Source organism: Melospiza georgiana, chromosome Z, assembly GCF_028018845.1.
Source record: "Melospiza georgiana isolate bMelGeo1 chromosome Z, bMelGeo1.pri, whole genome shotgun sequence".
Lineage (NCBI taxonomy): Eukaryota > Metazoa > Chordata > Aves > Passeriformes > Passerellidae > Melospiza > Melospiza georgiana.
This window is the reverse complement of record NC_080465.1, coordinates 20,824,651-20,841,798: the sequence shown is the minus strand read 5'-3', so window position 1 is coordinate 20,841,798 and position 17,148 is coordinate 20,824,651. Positions and strand designations below refer to the sequence as shown.

Sequence of the window (17,148 nt, the reverse complement as noted above, 5' to 3'; positions counted from 1 at the left end):
TAAAAAACATTATAAGCAAGCCTTTTTGCATTTTCTTTTGCTTTTTATGCTTTTTTTCTCAATGAGGAAGGTTTTTCCATTCCTTTTTGACATGAAATTTCTGTGTAAAAAACCTCCCAGTCCTCTTTATTTGCAAAAATAGCTGAATGTACAGCTTTAACCTAGAGGGAGGCAGACAATTAGAGGATATTGAGATTTCTAAGGATGCCTTCCCATTTTTATGTTCTATCATTGAATGTTAATAATGAAAATTTTTGGAATGCAACATCATGTGCCTGAAAGCTGAGAGTACCACAGATATGATCTTTAAATTTATTTTTATTAGTACTCACTGTACCGTGTCCTGTGTACTTCCCCTTTCTGGATGTTGTATATGTTGTATAACCATGCAAATTATTTCACCAAAAATAATTTTCTATAGAGGAAATGGATACTCCTAAAGGCACAGTACCCTATTCCTGTCATTGGTCTGGAATTTAAACCCTGTTTTCTCTCATAAATGGATGTAAAAATCCAAGAAGATATAGTGTCTGTAAGAGTTAAGTATGTGTTCTGAAAATCAAATTGTTGAATTTTCTCTTTTTTTCAATAATATCTCTTTCTAGAGTTTTCCATCATAATGAATGAATGTTTTTTTCCTGCATTCAGTTATTTTTTTCCTGCATTCTAATTGTATTTGGGTTTTGGGGCTTTTTTTTTGTTTTTTGGTTTTTTGGGGTGTTTGTTTGTTTGTTTGTTTGGTTGGTTGGTTGGTTGGTTGGTTTGTTGTGTTTTGTTGGGTTTTTTTGGTTCAACACATTTTTTCGTTCAGTCGGACAAGTCCATCTGGTTTGTGTCAAACCTATGTTTTACTTGGTAAGGTCTTCATCAGTTCCTTCCATTAAATGAAAATTTATAGGGGCAGTGTGTTGACAGCCTGTGGAACAACTCAGAGGCTTCCATTCACAAAATAAATTCTCTATGTGTTGAAGAACTCGTAAACTTTCTTTTCCAAAATTGTGTCTGTTACATGATCAAGGTATTCACAATATTAAAATAACTGTGCCATGATTAGGACTTTGATTGCTAATAATGATCATGATTATCACCATAAAGATTCTTCTTATTCATACTTAATCAGCTAACAATCCTGACATTTTGCTTTGTCACATGAAAGGTGGGGTTTTCAAGTGATTGAGATGACTAGATTCATTTTTATGTTAGATATTAACAAGGAGTAATAAATATGCAAATAATTTCTTAGGGAAACTGAATTCTCTGTTATTGGAAGTTAAGATTAAGCACCTTTTGAAAGCACTTGAGACACAGCCACTCTTAGTCCCATACTTGGACAGGAGAAAAATGGTGTCAATATTTGTGTGATTAACAGACTTGACAAGGAGTCAGAGATCTGAAGACCATCCGAAATGGTGTCAGGAAGCAGTTGTGATGGAGTTTAGCTTTAGCAGCTGCAGCATCAAACAAACTCAAGATACTCTTCTACTGTGGCCAGTGCAGAGCCCTTTGTATTCTCTAGATCATTCAACAAGAGAGAAAAGGAGCAGCATTCTGAGCATGTGCTTTCTTACCTACGTTGAAACTTGGATTTTCATATGTTGCATGTCCTTTCTCCCTTAGTCTCTTTGTCATCAAGAAAAGAAAAAAAAACAAAAACAAACCTAGAAACCCTTGTTTAGCATCTAATTCCAAACTGGTTATGTAATTCTGGAAAGCCTTTCAGCCAGAGGATCACTGCTCAGCCCAATCCCTTAACCCAGATGTAACCTCACCAAGAGTTTAACAGAGTTCTAAATTTTTGTCCCAAATTCTGCCAAGAGGAGCCTCACAAAAGGGAAGGCATTTCAGCCTTCAAACCCTAAATGTTTTGCCTTTATTTACTTCTGTAGGGATTTCTCAGTATTTGGGGATTTCTCAATATTTAACATTCTTATTGTCTAAAATCCCAGATTAGTCCTGTTCTTCATTAACTTTCTTCTGATTTATAGCATCCTCTTTTCCTAGGCACTTGGTAATTCAGAATAATGGATTTAGATGATGATCCCCTATTTCTTTATTGTCATCAATACTGAAAAGTTAATTTCAAATGAAAGACGTATGCAACCTTACTGTAATATAGAAATACTTGACATTCGCTGTTGGAAGCTACACAGCTGTATTTCTCATGGTGGTAGATAAATTAGAAAACTTGCAAGACAAAAATTGACTTCCAAAACCAAAGAAAGCACAGACTTTCATGTGTGTATCTAGATATGCTAACTCATGAGTCAAAAGTAAAGATTATGTTTGATTATATGAATTGTTCTTTATGTTTGATAAATAAACCAGGGCAGATTCTCATTTTATTATGCTGAATAGCTTTTTTGCAGAAACCTATTGTGCCTTTTGGGAAATAGGGTGCTCCTCAGCAAGGTAAAGTGCACAATGACCTTTACTATCATGTTCTGTGTTATCAGGGGACAGTAAGGTCATCATTCCTTGTGTAAAATTTCTACAAGTGCTTGAATTTTGTGGGTTAGTTTCTTGTTGCCATTTAACTTGTACAATCAATTTGGGATTTTTTCCTTCTCCTGGAAATAAATACACCATGACACTAACTGGTGATGCCATAAAGAGCTGTGAATCAATATGTCCCAATCTTTCGAGTGTACTATAATTCTCAGGAAAATCTTAGATTGGTTCACACTTTATTCTGCAATGTTCTCAATGTACAGTAACCATTTTTCTGTGTTATTTTACACTGGTTTTTCCACAAACTTTGTGTAGCAATGCTATTGCCTTTCAGAAAGCCAAGTGATAAGTGGATAGCAAAAGGATCTGCCTCATATGCAATCTGAAAAAGTAATCAGCAAGTAGTTTAAGTCCAGTGTGAAGAGTTGTAAATTGCAATTAGAGTTTTAGGGCATGTCTATAAGGGACAATCTAACAGTACAAAGTCATGGCCTATAAATGGAATTTTTTTTTATTTCTATCAACTTTTACATACGAAAAAAAAGTTATTTAAACTAATTTTTCACTGTTGTTTTCAGATAGTTTCCATCCTCATTCTGATCTTAAGGTCTATGCATCTAGTTAAAAATACTCTTATACAACAACTCATTTAATGTAAGGGAGAAATGCTTTGCATGAGGATGCTAAGTTATTTTGACTATGTGCTTTAACATCAGCTTTTGCCTTTTTTATCCTGTCACTGAAAATTACTTACAAAAATGCTTTTCAAGCAAAAATATTAGTGGTCCTTGAACAAGTGCTCTAAAGTTCATTTAGCATCCTTTATCACAAGTTGCAGAAATAATGGGATATTTAAACTTTTAACTAACAGAAAAATGAAAGTAGTATTTCAGCTGCTGTCCAAGAGAAGAGCCTGCTATAACTAACCCAAACCCCCAGAATGATTCTGCTCTTCACTGAGGTTTTTCTATTAGGAAAAACCTTCCTGAATTACATTCTATACCTCAGAAAGGACAATTTTGTAAGCAGAAGCAGCAAAATGCACAAGAGGAATCACCAGGTACTGGCAGTTTTCTCTGCAGGCTTGGAAAGAGTTACTTAGAGCACAGTGCTCCTATCAAGAAGAAGAGCTCTCTCTGAAATATGGATAGAATTAGCAGGGGATTTTACCATTGTTACCACTTGAAGCTGCACCTGGAGCTGAAGCAACCAGGAAAACTGTGTGAAATATAAAACAGGTCACTGTAGTCAGGACCTCCTTAGGTGCTTTTTTGAACACAACTCCAAGAAGTATGATAAATCCATGGTTGTGATCTAATCTTACTGCTGCAGAGGTTTAACATTCAAAACAGTGAAGTCTCCATTTAAAGCCAAGCATCACCACCTAATAAAGGCCATAGTGAAAAAGCTGAGGGACCTTTTCCTGTAAGAAATAGTGTCTTATTCAATCCATAGAACTACCAGCTTCACCATCTATTTTAGATGGAAGTACTTCCTGTTGAGTAAAATCATGATCATATTCTCTCTCTAATGATGATGGTGTGAAGGATCCCATCATGCAGATAGGGGAAATCCTAATTTTTTACTAACCCTGGAAGAACAGTAAGTTGAAAGTCAGCCAGAGAACAAAACAGATTGCTATTTTCTTCTAGTAAACATTCAGAAAAGTGTTGTCTTACTCCAAAGGGGAAAGGTGTCTACAACAGATCATGTTCTTTTGTAGCTCTGCTGTGATCAGCAGGGAAAATAAAATCATGCAAAAAAGGTGTCACTCCCATCCACAGTACTGGGTAGAAAAAAGCTGGTATTAAAAATAGAGCTTTTTTTCCCCCTATATTCCAGGAAGTGGCATAATTCAATTATGTTTTATTAACATAGAGACATTATATTAGAGAATATTTAAGGACAGAAATTTCATAATAAGCATTGATACATTATAATTGAGCGAAATAAAATTAGTCTTTTATACACTCCTTTTAACAAAGCCTAGTGACCACATAGAAAGGAAACTGTACTAATAGAATTTTCAAAAAAATACTACTTCAGTGGTATAGACTGGATAGGAAATCTGAGCCGAATTAAATCTGTGGACCATTTCCTAGAAATTATGGAGCCACAAGATTCTGCCTTAATTGCACAGAGTTTGTTAGTGTTAGGTTGGCAACTGTGTTCCAAGAAAGCAGTGATATTTTAAACTAAGTAGACTTTCAAGATGACAGAAACAGTTAACCAAGCATTGTAAATTACATAGATGATTGTCAACAAGGAGAAAGAAATTTCTTTCCAATGTCAAAACCAATATTTCCTAATTTAAATTTAAAAAAATAACCCAAAGTGATTTTCTGGGAAAGATACAGTCTTAACAAATTTACCAAGAAAGCATTGCAGTCATTGTGCTAGCTTGAGCTAATATGATGATGGTTTATTCTCATAAATACAATATACAGCATCATGAGACTGTGGAGATACGTCTTTCAAATCTGAGAAGTGCATGTCACAGCCACACCAAACAATAATTATAAAACACAGATATACCGAAAACAATAAAATTATGCAAAAAATTTCAATGGTCATTTAAATTAACGATATCCAAAAGTTCACAAATTCAAAGTAACACATTGATACTAATGTTAACTTGTAATAAATATATTATAGTATTGTAATGTATTGAATTCTTGTCTATCACTTACCACAGATCATGACAAAATTACATGTGGCACTAGTCTATGAAATAAGTAACGGAGTTCAATACATTTACTATTCAGTAACTACAATCACTAACATCAGGAATAATTATGTCCTGAAATTATTTTAATCCCCTTCTGTGTATGTTAGCACATATAAGTACACTTCTCTATTTGAGTTAAATTATCTAGTAAAATTACTGGCAATATTCACTTTTTGATTATCATGCTCATCTTTGAAAACCTTATGCAAAATCCTTTGAAACAGCTTCTATAAAATTTGGAGCAGACATGAGTATTGTAAATGTGCAAATGATGGCAAAAAGGGTAAATGCAACCAAACATAATCTGTCTATGACAGCAGCTGCAAACTTCCATTCACTGCAGATCTCTTCACCCTCATCTTGTTTCCTGAACCGCATCGCTATGAACTGGACTTCCTCCAGGATCTTCACCATCACTGGAAGAGTGTCCATTAAAGCTTTCTTTTGCACAAGCTCAATATCTTCTGCTAAGGGGCAGGTGATCTTCCCACCTTTGCTGCCCAGGTCGTTCTGCTGTGGGCAGCACGGGCTCTCCATGGCGTGGTAGCTGTAGATGGTGTTGCCGTTGCTGGACTGGTGCCCGGGAAGGACGCTCACTTCCATGCTGTTCACGCTCAGCTGCTGCTTGGAATAGCTGTACTTGCAAGACAGGGGCTTTATGTTTTCCCCAGGTTTTTTCATTCGTAAAAACCAAGCACACCAATTCAGCAGGACGACACGGACCTGAAAGAGAGTTACCGTTGCAGAAATACAGGAGACTCTTCATCGTTTTAAAAGGTTTTGTGACTATTACAGTTAGTCTGCACAGTTTCTTAGAAATACTGATGGATTTCTGTATTCTCCAGCTATCTGCTTTCAAAATGGTTATTTGAGGGTCTAGCCTTCTACTAAGGATAGCCCTTTTTTGGATCTGTCTTGAACATAGGGATTTTCAATGCCCACTTAGCTTATAAAGCAAAAGAGATGTAAAAATCTTACTTTACAAAATGGTCCTTGGAGACTCATCTTTATTAAACACTTTGAGATGTCTGCAATTGAGCAGACAGCCCAAAATTAGCTGCATGGTTTTCAAACATTTCTCAGATTATAAGGAAAGCGATACACTTAAATATTTTTGGGTGTCAATGTTTAGATTTTGCTGACAAAAATCACTATATGACAGATCCTGGAACATTTCCCATCCCCATTGCTATTATTTACATCTAAATAAAAGACCTTGGTTGGGTTTTCATGGATTTTTTGAAAGCTATTTTATACTTCTTTGAGGAGTTCAACTACAGCAGGGTTTTTTTTTCAAAAGACTAAATCTATTACATTTAGCAGTTCAAAATCTAAGTGCTGCTATTAACTGCTGTCATTTTCCTGTGTGCTGGTGCAACACGAGATGCTCTAACGTGCACATGGCACATTGTGCCTCATATGCTCCTTGTCAAGGTCATTAAGTGAGCTAACTCCAGAGAGTGCTTCCAGAAATTTTTTCCAGTGAACTGACCTTCAGATGTTTGGTCTGAGCCTGCGCCTGCTAGAATTCCTACTGGTAACATATAAGGCAGGAAAAAGGCTGTGGATTCAGTAATGTCTTGTGTGAAGAGCAGCAAACTAAATTAGCAAAATCTTGTAATTATAGGATCCTCCAGGTGTTATGTGCTCAAAAAGGGCATTTACAATGCACTTGAGAGGGACCCTCCATGCATACAGACCTCTTTGATGACTTTATTATCCTGGTTGCAAGCCAAACAATCTGACATCAAGAAGGAAGCAGATGAGGCCTCTGGTTTTCCCTTTGAGCCTTGACTCCCAAGGACTCCCTGCATAATCCTGCTTACTTTGATCATGTTTGACTTGGGACCACACTTTGACTGCAAAAATGCTTCAGATGCAGGAAAAATTGACTCCTGTGTTTACACAGTACAGATACAGGAATGGGAAAATTACACAACTAGCACTAGGAGCTACTGCTGTAATGACAAGCATAATTTCAGAAAGGAGGAAGCCTAAGTAATCACAGATAGGAATAATAATAATAATAGCCAAAACCAATGACCAGTGAAAGGCAGTTACAGAATTTTTTAATTCTGCAATGTGAGCTCTTCTATGTCACAGTCCTGTACCATTTTCTGTGAGCCACTTTGCTTCTCTCCCTCTAGTCAATGTTTTGTTCTTCATCATTGTCATGGTTTTGGCTGGAATAGAGTTAATTTTTTACCCAGTAGCTGATACAGCATGGTGTTTTAGATTCAGTATGAGAATAATGTTGATAAAATACTGATGTTTTGGTTGTTGGAAAGTAGTGCTTACCCTGAATCAAGGACTTTTCAATTTCCTGTGCTCTACCAGTGAGCACGTGCACACAATGCCATGAGGAAGCATAGCCAGGACAGCTCACCTGAACTAGCCAGAGGGATCTTCCAAAAGGATATAAAGTGTGGGGAGTTGGTTGGAGGCCGTCAATTGCTTCTCAAAAACAGGCTGTGCATCAGTCAGCAGGTGGTGAGCAATTGTATAGTGCATCACTTGTTTCTCTTGCATTTTATTACTCTCTCTCATCATTGCAGTTATTATTTTTTATTATTGTTACTCATTATTATAATTAATATTATTAATATTATTATATTGTATTCTGTTTCAATTATTAAACTGTTCTTCTCTCAACCCACAAAGTGTTGGAGTTTTATTCCCACCATTACAAGGGAAGGGAGCTGGGATGTGAGCAACTGGCTGTCTGGTACTTAAATGCCAGCTAGGTTTAAACTAAGAAAGTCCTGAAAGACTGTTTTCCATTATTCATAATTTTTTGCTTTAAATATTTCATTATTTTCTCCATAGTCACCACAAACAAATAGTTATCCATAGTGTTGCAGCCTGAAAAACAGATTCTGCCTTTAATTGAACTTAATTATAATGTGCTCAGACTGCTCATGGACACAAAATGGGACAACATGGAACAAAATGAAGGTCTTAATTTCTAGCAATGTGTCAACAGTGTCAGTTGCAAAGGGGAGAGAGAAGTTAATTCTATAGGAGTGTGAAATTCCAAAACACTTAGTCAGACAAACTTTCTTATTAGAAAATGTTATTACGTCTGCCTTAACTCTGAAAGGATACATGAGGTGAAAAAGCACTTTTATATCGGAATGCTGGTTTTTCCTTCAAGACAGGGTTTTTATTCCTTAGGGAATAAAACTACAGTCAAACCCATTTCCCATAGAAAAATAAATACCCAGAAGACAGTAACACAGCTTTTAATTAGCTTGGATTTCAAATGCCCTATTTCCTTGAAAACACAGACACTCAGGCATCAGTCTCTTCTTGTCATAACAATTAATTCAAGCGACAGCTGCAGCATACAGGTTTTTGGATTACAGCTGTAAGAAAATATGAATCTACACTTTCACCTGCATTGTCATATATGGAATTCTGTGAAAGAAGTACACAGGTACAGCTGTCTTTAGAGGTCAACAACCCCTCTGTGAGCCTCTCCTATCTATAATACAGCTATACTGCTAGCTTCCATCACAGCCACCAGCCTGGCCTAGCCCAGAGCAGACAGTCTCCAGTTAAAGCTCTCTTGATAAGGGACATCTGCACCTAGGGGAACTGTGCATGTCCAAGTTTCAACCATATCAACAGAGAAGCCTGAAACACAACAAACCTGCTTTAAGCACAGCAAAGAGCCAGAGTTCTCTTGCCTTTTCCCTCAAAATCCCTTCTTCCCTCAGTGCTTGGTGTCTCTATATCTCTTTACCATGAAACAGTCTTGGCTATCAGTAGAGAAAGGTCAGTTGAGCTGTAGTCCATACCTGATGTTATCCACTCCCAAACAGCTCCTTAGCTGGGCCTTCTTTAGTGTTTTTTTTCCATGCTGTCTCAGCAGACATTATAAAAAGCGTCCATCAGCCAGCAGCTCTCATTTCTCAACTGAGTAGCCAACAAATGCCCTGACTGAACACCTTGGATTTAAATTCCTCTCTTGGAAAAAGCTGGTTTGCAAGTCATCAAAGATTAATAGAAAGGAAGACACAATTCTAAGCAATGGTATAAGGAAAGTGAACACCTACAGAGAGGATAGACACTAACAGGCACTCTCCTCCCTCTTCTATTGCAAAGTGCAAGCACAGACCCCTTGAGAGACAGGCAGGGAAAAAAACTGCTCAACTGTAAATGGTTTAGAAAGCAGCTGTGTTTAGGAAATGCATCCATTCAAATCTTCTGGGTCTGCAGAAGCTCCCACACATGCCAAATTGTCCAATGCCTCTCCCTGCAACTGACTCCAGCAGACAAATCCATTTAAGCAGGAGGTGAGAACAATCCTGTAACAATACCCAATTAATCAGGGCTAGAGCTTGCAATAAGCTGATGCCTGGCTCTGACATGAAGAGAACATTGTGGGAATAAGTAAATGGTAAGGGCAGCAGCTGGTACTGGAAATGCAGAAAAATGTAATGCAAAAAATTTTCTTCTTTCTTAAGCCACTTCTTCACTTCAGGTTTTTTTTTTTTTTTACTGAGAAAAAGTCATTCAAGAAACACCTGACATAGGTGGACAGGCAAAACTGAAAAAAAAAAAAAAAGAAGAAAGAAAAACCCCAAAACAGCAACAAAAAGAATAGAGACTAACACAAATTCTGACAACTGAGTCTTGGCTATGGCTTGTAGAGTATAACTGCTTACTTTTAAGGGGTCAGCCTCTTCCCTACACACTTGGCATTCACATTTTTCCTCCTGAGATCCCTCAGCCCTGTAAACTTGTCTGGTCTACACCTTTTACAGTCTATCATCTGCACTTCCCAGTTATGCTTTCCTCAGTTTTTGCTTCCTGATGGCATGTTGTATAATGTATGTCAGTTCAGCTGTCAGGCCACTGAACAAGGTTTCTCCTGAAGGAGAATTTGTGTTTCCAGACAAGAAAACATGAGACTGGTAGAGAGCAAGAGCTGACTTGCAGGGCCTGTGAAGTGGACTAACATGAGGCATTGTGTCTGGGCTAGTCAAAAAGCAATAAAATGGGTTCTGTTACACTGCTGCAGAATCTGTCCATGATGATATCTAAAAAATGTTTCCCATATTTGTGCCCTCAGGTTTTGCCTACAAGCTGGTTCATCCAGAATGCACATTCCCTGCTGCCTTGAAAGTAAGAGGTTCTTTACTCATACAGCACTTTGGGAAATAATTGGGAAATGTCAGGATAATTGTGTAGCATGAAAAATGTGGTGAACAAGATATCAGAGGGTGTTGTACAACCAGTCTCCTACAAACAGGGTGGTAGATAGTTGACTGTGACTATCTGCTTCTGCTTTTGTCCTTTTTCATTCTCTGAACACAAGCATATCTTGCCTATTTTAAAATCTTTTAAATAGATAGAACATAATTTTCTTTTAACTTGAAAATCTAAAGGAAGCATTCCATTTGAAAGCCAGCTGGCATTGGTGCCAGACCTCTCTGGGCTGACAAAGTCTGCTGCTGCAGAGAAAAGAGGGTTCACATGCTAATGCACTGGGAATAGATCAGATGGCAGCAGACAAACTGCCCAGTAGAGACTAGTGCTTGTTTAGCACATGATGTCACTTGAGTGGTGAATGAGATAACTTTGTAATGACCCAACCACTCCATCACAATATTGAAAACAAAGGCCAAATAGGAGGAACGATTTTTTATGGAGAATAGGAGAAACTGCTTTCAGTGGAAAAGCACGTTTAGTATGCTTGCTCTTTCCCTTCAATTGCAAACAAAAGCATCAACTATGCTGTTTGTAACTGACTCTTCAAATTAATGGAAAACTACTTCTGGCTCTCACCTATAACAATTAACAAGTTTACTGTAGCTTTTAGACAATTTTCTTTTGTTTCAATAGTAACCTCCTGAATGTTTCTCACCAAAGCTGCTTACCCATTTGGGCATCTTTCCTGCTTGGGGGTCATGATGGTGAAACTGCAGAACCAGCACTGTTACCACCACAGACAGACCAACGATGACCATGATGCTAGCGAAATACTGAGCTGCAAGCAAAAGGAGGACTTGGTTACAGGGGGGGAAATACAAGGAGCACATAATATTCCTTGGCTATGCCTCAAGATCTACATTTGAGAAGCACTGCATCACATCTGAACACCCTCTTCTCTGGTTTGCTGCACTGGAGCATTTGAGCTGTGTATCTGCTCAACTCCCTTCTCTCCTGTGAGGGAAGGCCCTGAACACACGGAAGGTGAAAACTGTTTGTGTTTTGTCCCTGAAAAGGAGTCTAGGGCCTCACAGTAAGAAGACCTTTGTGCCTGCTGCCAGGACAGTGAGAAGTTGAGCTGACAACATCCACTGAACACCAGCATTCCCAGTCCTAGGCCTTCCATGGTACCAGCAGAGGTTCTGGAGGGAGATGCTGTCCTCTTGGTGCCTCTGCATCCCTCCAAAAAGTGCCACCAGTTCCCCACCTTTGCACCACTACTGCTCCCAGGTGGCTAGGCATATTTCTCATTACTCTTCTTAGCACTCAAGACCACTTCTTCCAGTTCCTATAAAGTACACTAAAGCCTCTTTGAATGCTAAATTTTAATCTGCCGTGCAGGAAAGAAACCAAAATCTTGAAAGCCAGAACTGAGGCTTGAAGCCACATCTCCCAAGTGGCAGTGCAGCTTCCTCATGCCAGAAGTGAGGTTGATGCGCTGGAGTGTAAAGCAGAATTGCCCAAGGGGTAATGACATTTGAAGGCTTCAGTGGCAAAATACCAGGGAGCATTACTGTTGGCTGACATAGTGGTGCAGTGTGGGAGAGCACATCACACTGCCCCAGACTGCAGCCTCTTGCACTCCCCAGCCCTCCCTCCTCCTGCAGCCTGAAGGAAAAGTAAAGAAATCAATCAAAGCTCCAAAGCAAGTTTTGTTCTGCCTGTGTTTCTTAATATCAAATCCTACTGCTTTGGAAGCAAAAAGCTTGTCTACAATAATGAGGTTCTAAGGCCTTCCTGAAAACAACGCTGGAATTGCTTCAAGAGGTATGGCTTTTCATGACAAAATGAATTACGTATCTAGATTAGAAGAATAGTCCCAAGGGTGAGATGAATTTAAAGGTCTCTATTGCACTTATTCATAGAGAGGAGAGTCAACAAGCAGGCAGAAGCAGAGCAAACCAGGTTTCATGGAAGTTGTTACATGTCCCATGTTACAGAAACACAGCAGTGTTGATATTGTTGGTTTAATTACTACCATGAGTGAGTAAATAACTTCCTTAAACTCTACGTATTTTGATGCCACCGGACTTCAAAGGCCTGAAATAGTCCATTTAAAATGGTTTTAGCTAAGATTTTTCACATATCCTTGGAAAATTAGTCACCTGGTTAAACTTGGAAACAACCTGATAATATCTGACTCAAGATCCTAGCCAATGATTAGCAAAGGCATTGATGCTCCCAAGTTTTTTTGTGCTGTAAAGCCAGGAACAGATGTCAGGAAACTGCTATATAGAACAGCTGTTAAATAGAAAACAGTTCTCTCCAGAACAGCCTGGGACAGAACAGCCTTCTCTCCAGAAGGGAGCCAGGGACCCATAAAGAAAGATATTTTATAGTTTTGCCTGGTGGTAGGCAAGGAAGAAGCTGGAGATGTGTCATCTGCATTTTGGGGGGAGGAGTGGGGTGCTCCCATTCAAGGTACACTGAAGTCTTCAGTTGGAAAGTAAGGATGGAGGACACAGTGCACGGTACTTGAGCCCTATGTGTTAGTGTGAGGCAGTCAAATGTGCACAAGACATCTCTGAAATCTGGCAGGTAGATCTATGCCCATCAGGTAGGTGCAGGTGCTGTATTCAGAGAGAAAGCCACAAAGTCCTGGAAACGCCCAGCACAGCTCTAAGGCTGGATTTTGGCAGTCCTAAAGAGACAACAGTGAAAGTGGAGGAAAAATATAGCAATAACTGGCACAGCTGCTGGTCTTTCACATCTCTAGCTGGAGATATGATTAGTTCTACCTTCTATCACACAAAAGGAGGCTGTGCCTCCTTTTGTGTGACAGGAGAAGGTAGAACAAATAGCCATTGATCACAAAGGAATTGCTAGATCACATGCCCATGCATCCCCTGGACTGAAAACCCTGACTGTCCTTACAATCTAGAACCAGGCAGGGATGGCCAAGACCCTGGGTCCAGACTCATTGACCACTCCCCTGTAAGGGAAGGGAAGGAAGGCCCTCAGAACTCTGTGGGTATGCCCACAAGGCAAAAAAAAAAAAAAAAAAAGGTATGGCTCTGAAATTATATCCTTTCTTACTCAGCATTTTCTGATTTCTCTTCCAGGGTTTAATCCTACATCCTCTCTTTCCTGGCAGCAGAAAACACAGTCTTACTGCAGCAGGAGAACAGATGAGGAAGACTCCTGTGCTGTCCTCCATGCACTTCCTTAAAAGCATGGCCTAATCTTCCAGTCTGCTCATTTCTGTTCCTGACAGTCTTTTGCCCTTGCACCAGCAAGGTAAAACCCATCACTTGGTGACAGCTACAAGGGCTGCTGTCCCTGTTCACCTGTGAGGAGCCAATTCAGTTTTGTTATGCCTCAACAATGGTTGTCAGAGGCATGCAGGGCAAGGGTTGCACATGTGCCACATCCAGGAGGCAGCTAGGAGAAGATGGAGGAAAGCCTTGTATCTGGGCAGACTTTGCCTGGCCGCCAGTTCATGTCCCACATGGGACAGGCAGTCCCATGAGCAGGGGAACACTGAAGACACTGTACCCCAGAGACACTCTCCAGTCAGATGGCAAAAGGTCTCTGCCGACGGACTGCTCTGGGACATCAGACTGGGCCAATGGTCTCCTGTCAGCAGACAGACTTTGGGAGGTGCTGGGGGCATAAAAGGTATCAGCATTATAAGCCTTGGGGTCTCTTTAGGGCCTGTTCTATCCTTTGCCTTTTGTCCTTTTGGGAGCTTCTTGAGTCTTAAGCTTTTGCCCTGGCCCCAGCTGACCTTTGGGCTCTCCTGCCCTCACTGGCTCTTGCTCACCCGCGCATCTGCCCTGCCTTCCTGTGTCTCTGAGCAGTGCCCTGCCTGCTTCGTCTCTGCATCCCTGCCTGAGCCACCTGCGTCCAACCCTGCTCGCTCCGAGCCTGCCCACCACCGTGATCCTTGCCGCGACCCTGTCCAGGGTCCTGCCCTCCGGCCCGATCCCTCTCCCGTCGCGTCCAGCCACTGCAAGATCTGCCCACAGGCAGGCAGTGTGCACAGCCTCGGCACAGCGAGGGCGCTCCCCGACTTCTGGAGGTAGCGCCCTCTTTTTCCCTCTCTCTCCTCTCTCTCTCTCCCTCGCTCCCATTTTTCTTCCTCTTGCTCCATCTTCTCTAGCTCTCTTTAGTAGAGTAAATCCTTTTTATTTTGTCTTTTCATTATCAATAAATGGTTCTCAGATATAACATTTGCCTCGTTTGGCTTAATTTCGTTCCAGACCATCCATTATTAAAAATACTCCTTGCAGTTCCCCACAGTGGAACTTAACATAACCTCTGACACCCTCTCTGATTATGACTATGACTCAGCCTTCTCCAACAAGCCTGTGAGAAGAGAAGCCTTTCTGCTTAAAGGATCAAGCTACAATGCTCATGGATAACACTTCCCTTAGAGCCACAAGGCTTCAGTCTTCACTCATTCTACCCTAGCCCCACACTGCCCTGAACTAGCAAACCCTCTTTCTGGGTCTCCACTGATGCGGCTGAGCACAGAAATAGGATGTGGTCCGGTGAGGTGGGGCATGGTGGGGTACAAGAGACCAATGAGATTTGGTCTCCCAAGCAACAGCCTTGGCCTAGCCACCAGACCTTTCTAGCAGTATTTTAGGAACCATCCTAAATCCTTTTTATTCATTTAGGCCTTTGAAGCTGTTGCCCCCACAAAGTCCTGTGCCCATGTGTCTGTTGGCGGAGGCAAAAGCAAATCTGGTTTTACAAAGAAGCTCCCTTTTACTTAAACCTTTTACAAAGTCCCTTTTACTTAAACCACAAGAGGAAAATGCTTAACAACTCCCACTAAACATCCCTCTGTGTCCTACTTGTAACTCCTAGTTATTAGCTTAGCTTAGAATCTTTAACAATTCCCTTCACTGTGGGAAGTGTCAGGAACAGCAACCCCAAATCAGGGTGCATGTGAAAGACCAAGGATCTGGTTGCTGATAATTCACCTGATCTGAGGCAGAGCTTGGAAGTGACTGCTCTGGGTAACTGCCACAAGCCAGAAAAATGCACCAGACAACCTGTTAGACAATGCATTCTTCAAAGCCATGTTCTTCCCCTGCTCAGGCTCCATCATTCACAGCCTAAATGGTGAACAAGACATCTGAAAAATAGGAGGACTCCAAAAGATGCTACCCACAACCACTGCACGCCTCACCATCGGCAACCTCGCCCTAATCGAAACACCATTCCTAGCAGGGTTCTACTCAAAAGACCAAATCCTTGAAAGCCTAAACACATCCTACCTAAACACCTGAGCCCTACCTCTAACCCTTCTAGCCACATCGTTCACCGCAGTGTACACGATCTGCATGACCGTATTAGTACAGACGGTTTCGTTTGAATTCCACCCTGTGTTAGGAGCCCCTCAACATGCCTCAGGGAAACTGAGGTCTGTACCGGTCACTTCTAAATGCTCTTCATAGGTTTTAAAACCAGTAGAATGCTTTCTTCAGCAGAGGTGAGTGAACAGAACAGCTGGTTTGGATGCTTGATTGATCTTCAAGAAGTATGAAATATTTGCTCTTGTACAATTGATATTCTTCCTTTTCTTTGCCAGAGGAATTATGCAACAATTTGGACAGCAGTTTTAACATCTAGGAGTTGTCGTCATCTGTCCCAGGACAATCAGAAGATGATCAGGTGCTGTTATAATAACAAATACGGATCTAATAAAATCACAGATAGTCAGAAGATCTTCTAAAAAGTCAGTGAGAACAGCTATTTGTTCTTTGCAGGCAGCTATTTGTTCTTTGATGTCACCTACATCAAAAATGTAGCAATCATTTGCAATTCATAATTTGAAGAGCATTCAGAACCATTTTTGGATGTTTTTTGTCATTATCTGATGTTAGAGAAGCACCTTAGCATTATTTTAGAGATGTTTTGGAAGACATACTACTAAAGTGGAACTTGATTAACTTCAAGGACTGCTAAGGGTAAACAAAACAGAATGCCTAAGATGAATGTTTTGTCTTGATTTTGTCATGGAGAAGTGGTATCGTATTATATATCATATCATATCATATCATATCATATCATATCAATTATATCATATCACGCCAGCAGTTATCATCAGACCCAGATTTGTTAACATAGTCAATCACAAGCAAGAGAGTGTATCTGCACTGTGACCAGTCACAGTCTTCTTGTTCCTGTGAAATACTAGGGGAAGGAGGAAAATGTTGTGCTCAAATATTCACATTGATCAAGTTGTATGTTGGATGTCTCTCACTGGTACTCCTGTTTCTATTCTATTTTTTCAGAAAACATCAGCTTTTGCATGTGAAATGAATAACTGGGTTAGAGCCACTCTAAGTCTGGTAATTTCAGTCATTCAGGCTGAATGCTTTGTGTTTCTTGTGAGCTCAGAATGAGATATTCACTGCTTCTACTTCTGGAATGGCCCAGGTGAGAGAACTAAAGCCTGTGTAGGTTAATGAAAGCCTCAGATACTGGCAGAGGGGCTTCCAACCATCCTTCTTCTTTTCTCCTATGGTAGGGATGAGGCCTGGTGCTCGGCAGATACTGTGACAGTCTAAAAACGGTAATGGCAGAGTTACTGAGAGACCAAGAAATCAAAGATAAAGGAGAAAGCCTCTTTATGACTTACTGTTGTACACAGACAGCAAAGAAATACATAAGTGGACATACGATTAGGGAAATTGTGTTCTGAAATTCTTCTCCTTCTACATGCTTTTGAAGAATAGACATGGGAGTTTGAAAAGTAAAACTGTTCTCTAATTTCATTTGACTGTATTCTTCTGCAAAGA

The 17,148-nt window shown here is 40.2% G+C and overlaps 1 protein-coding gene across 1 annotated transcript in view; it reads right to left on the bottom strand.

The window, feature by feature from the left end:
- Nucleotides 1-4,512: 4,512 nt before the first annotated feature.
- The window catches only part of LOC131095815 (neuronal acetylcholine receptor subunit alpha-7-like), a 58,418-nt gene continuing 45,782 nt past the window's right edge, over nucleotides 4,513-17,148 (bottom strand). Inside the window, exons 9-10 of the mRNA XM_058043929.1 lie at nucleotides 11,062-11,171; nucleotides 4,513-5,899 (exon numbers count right to left, since the gene is read on the bottom strand). Coding sequence (XP_057899912.1) covers nucleotides 5,378-5,899; nucleotides 11,062-11,171 — 632 coding nt within the window. The 3' untranslated portion in view covers nucleotides 4,513-5,377. The remainder of the gene's footprint in view (nucleotides 5,900-11,061; nucleotides 11,172-17,148) is intronic.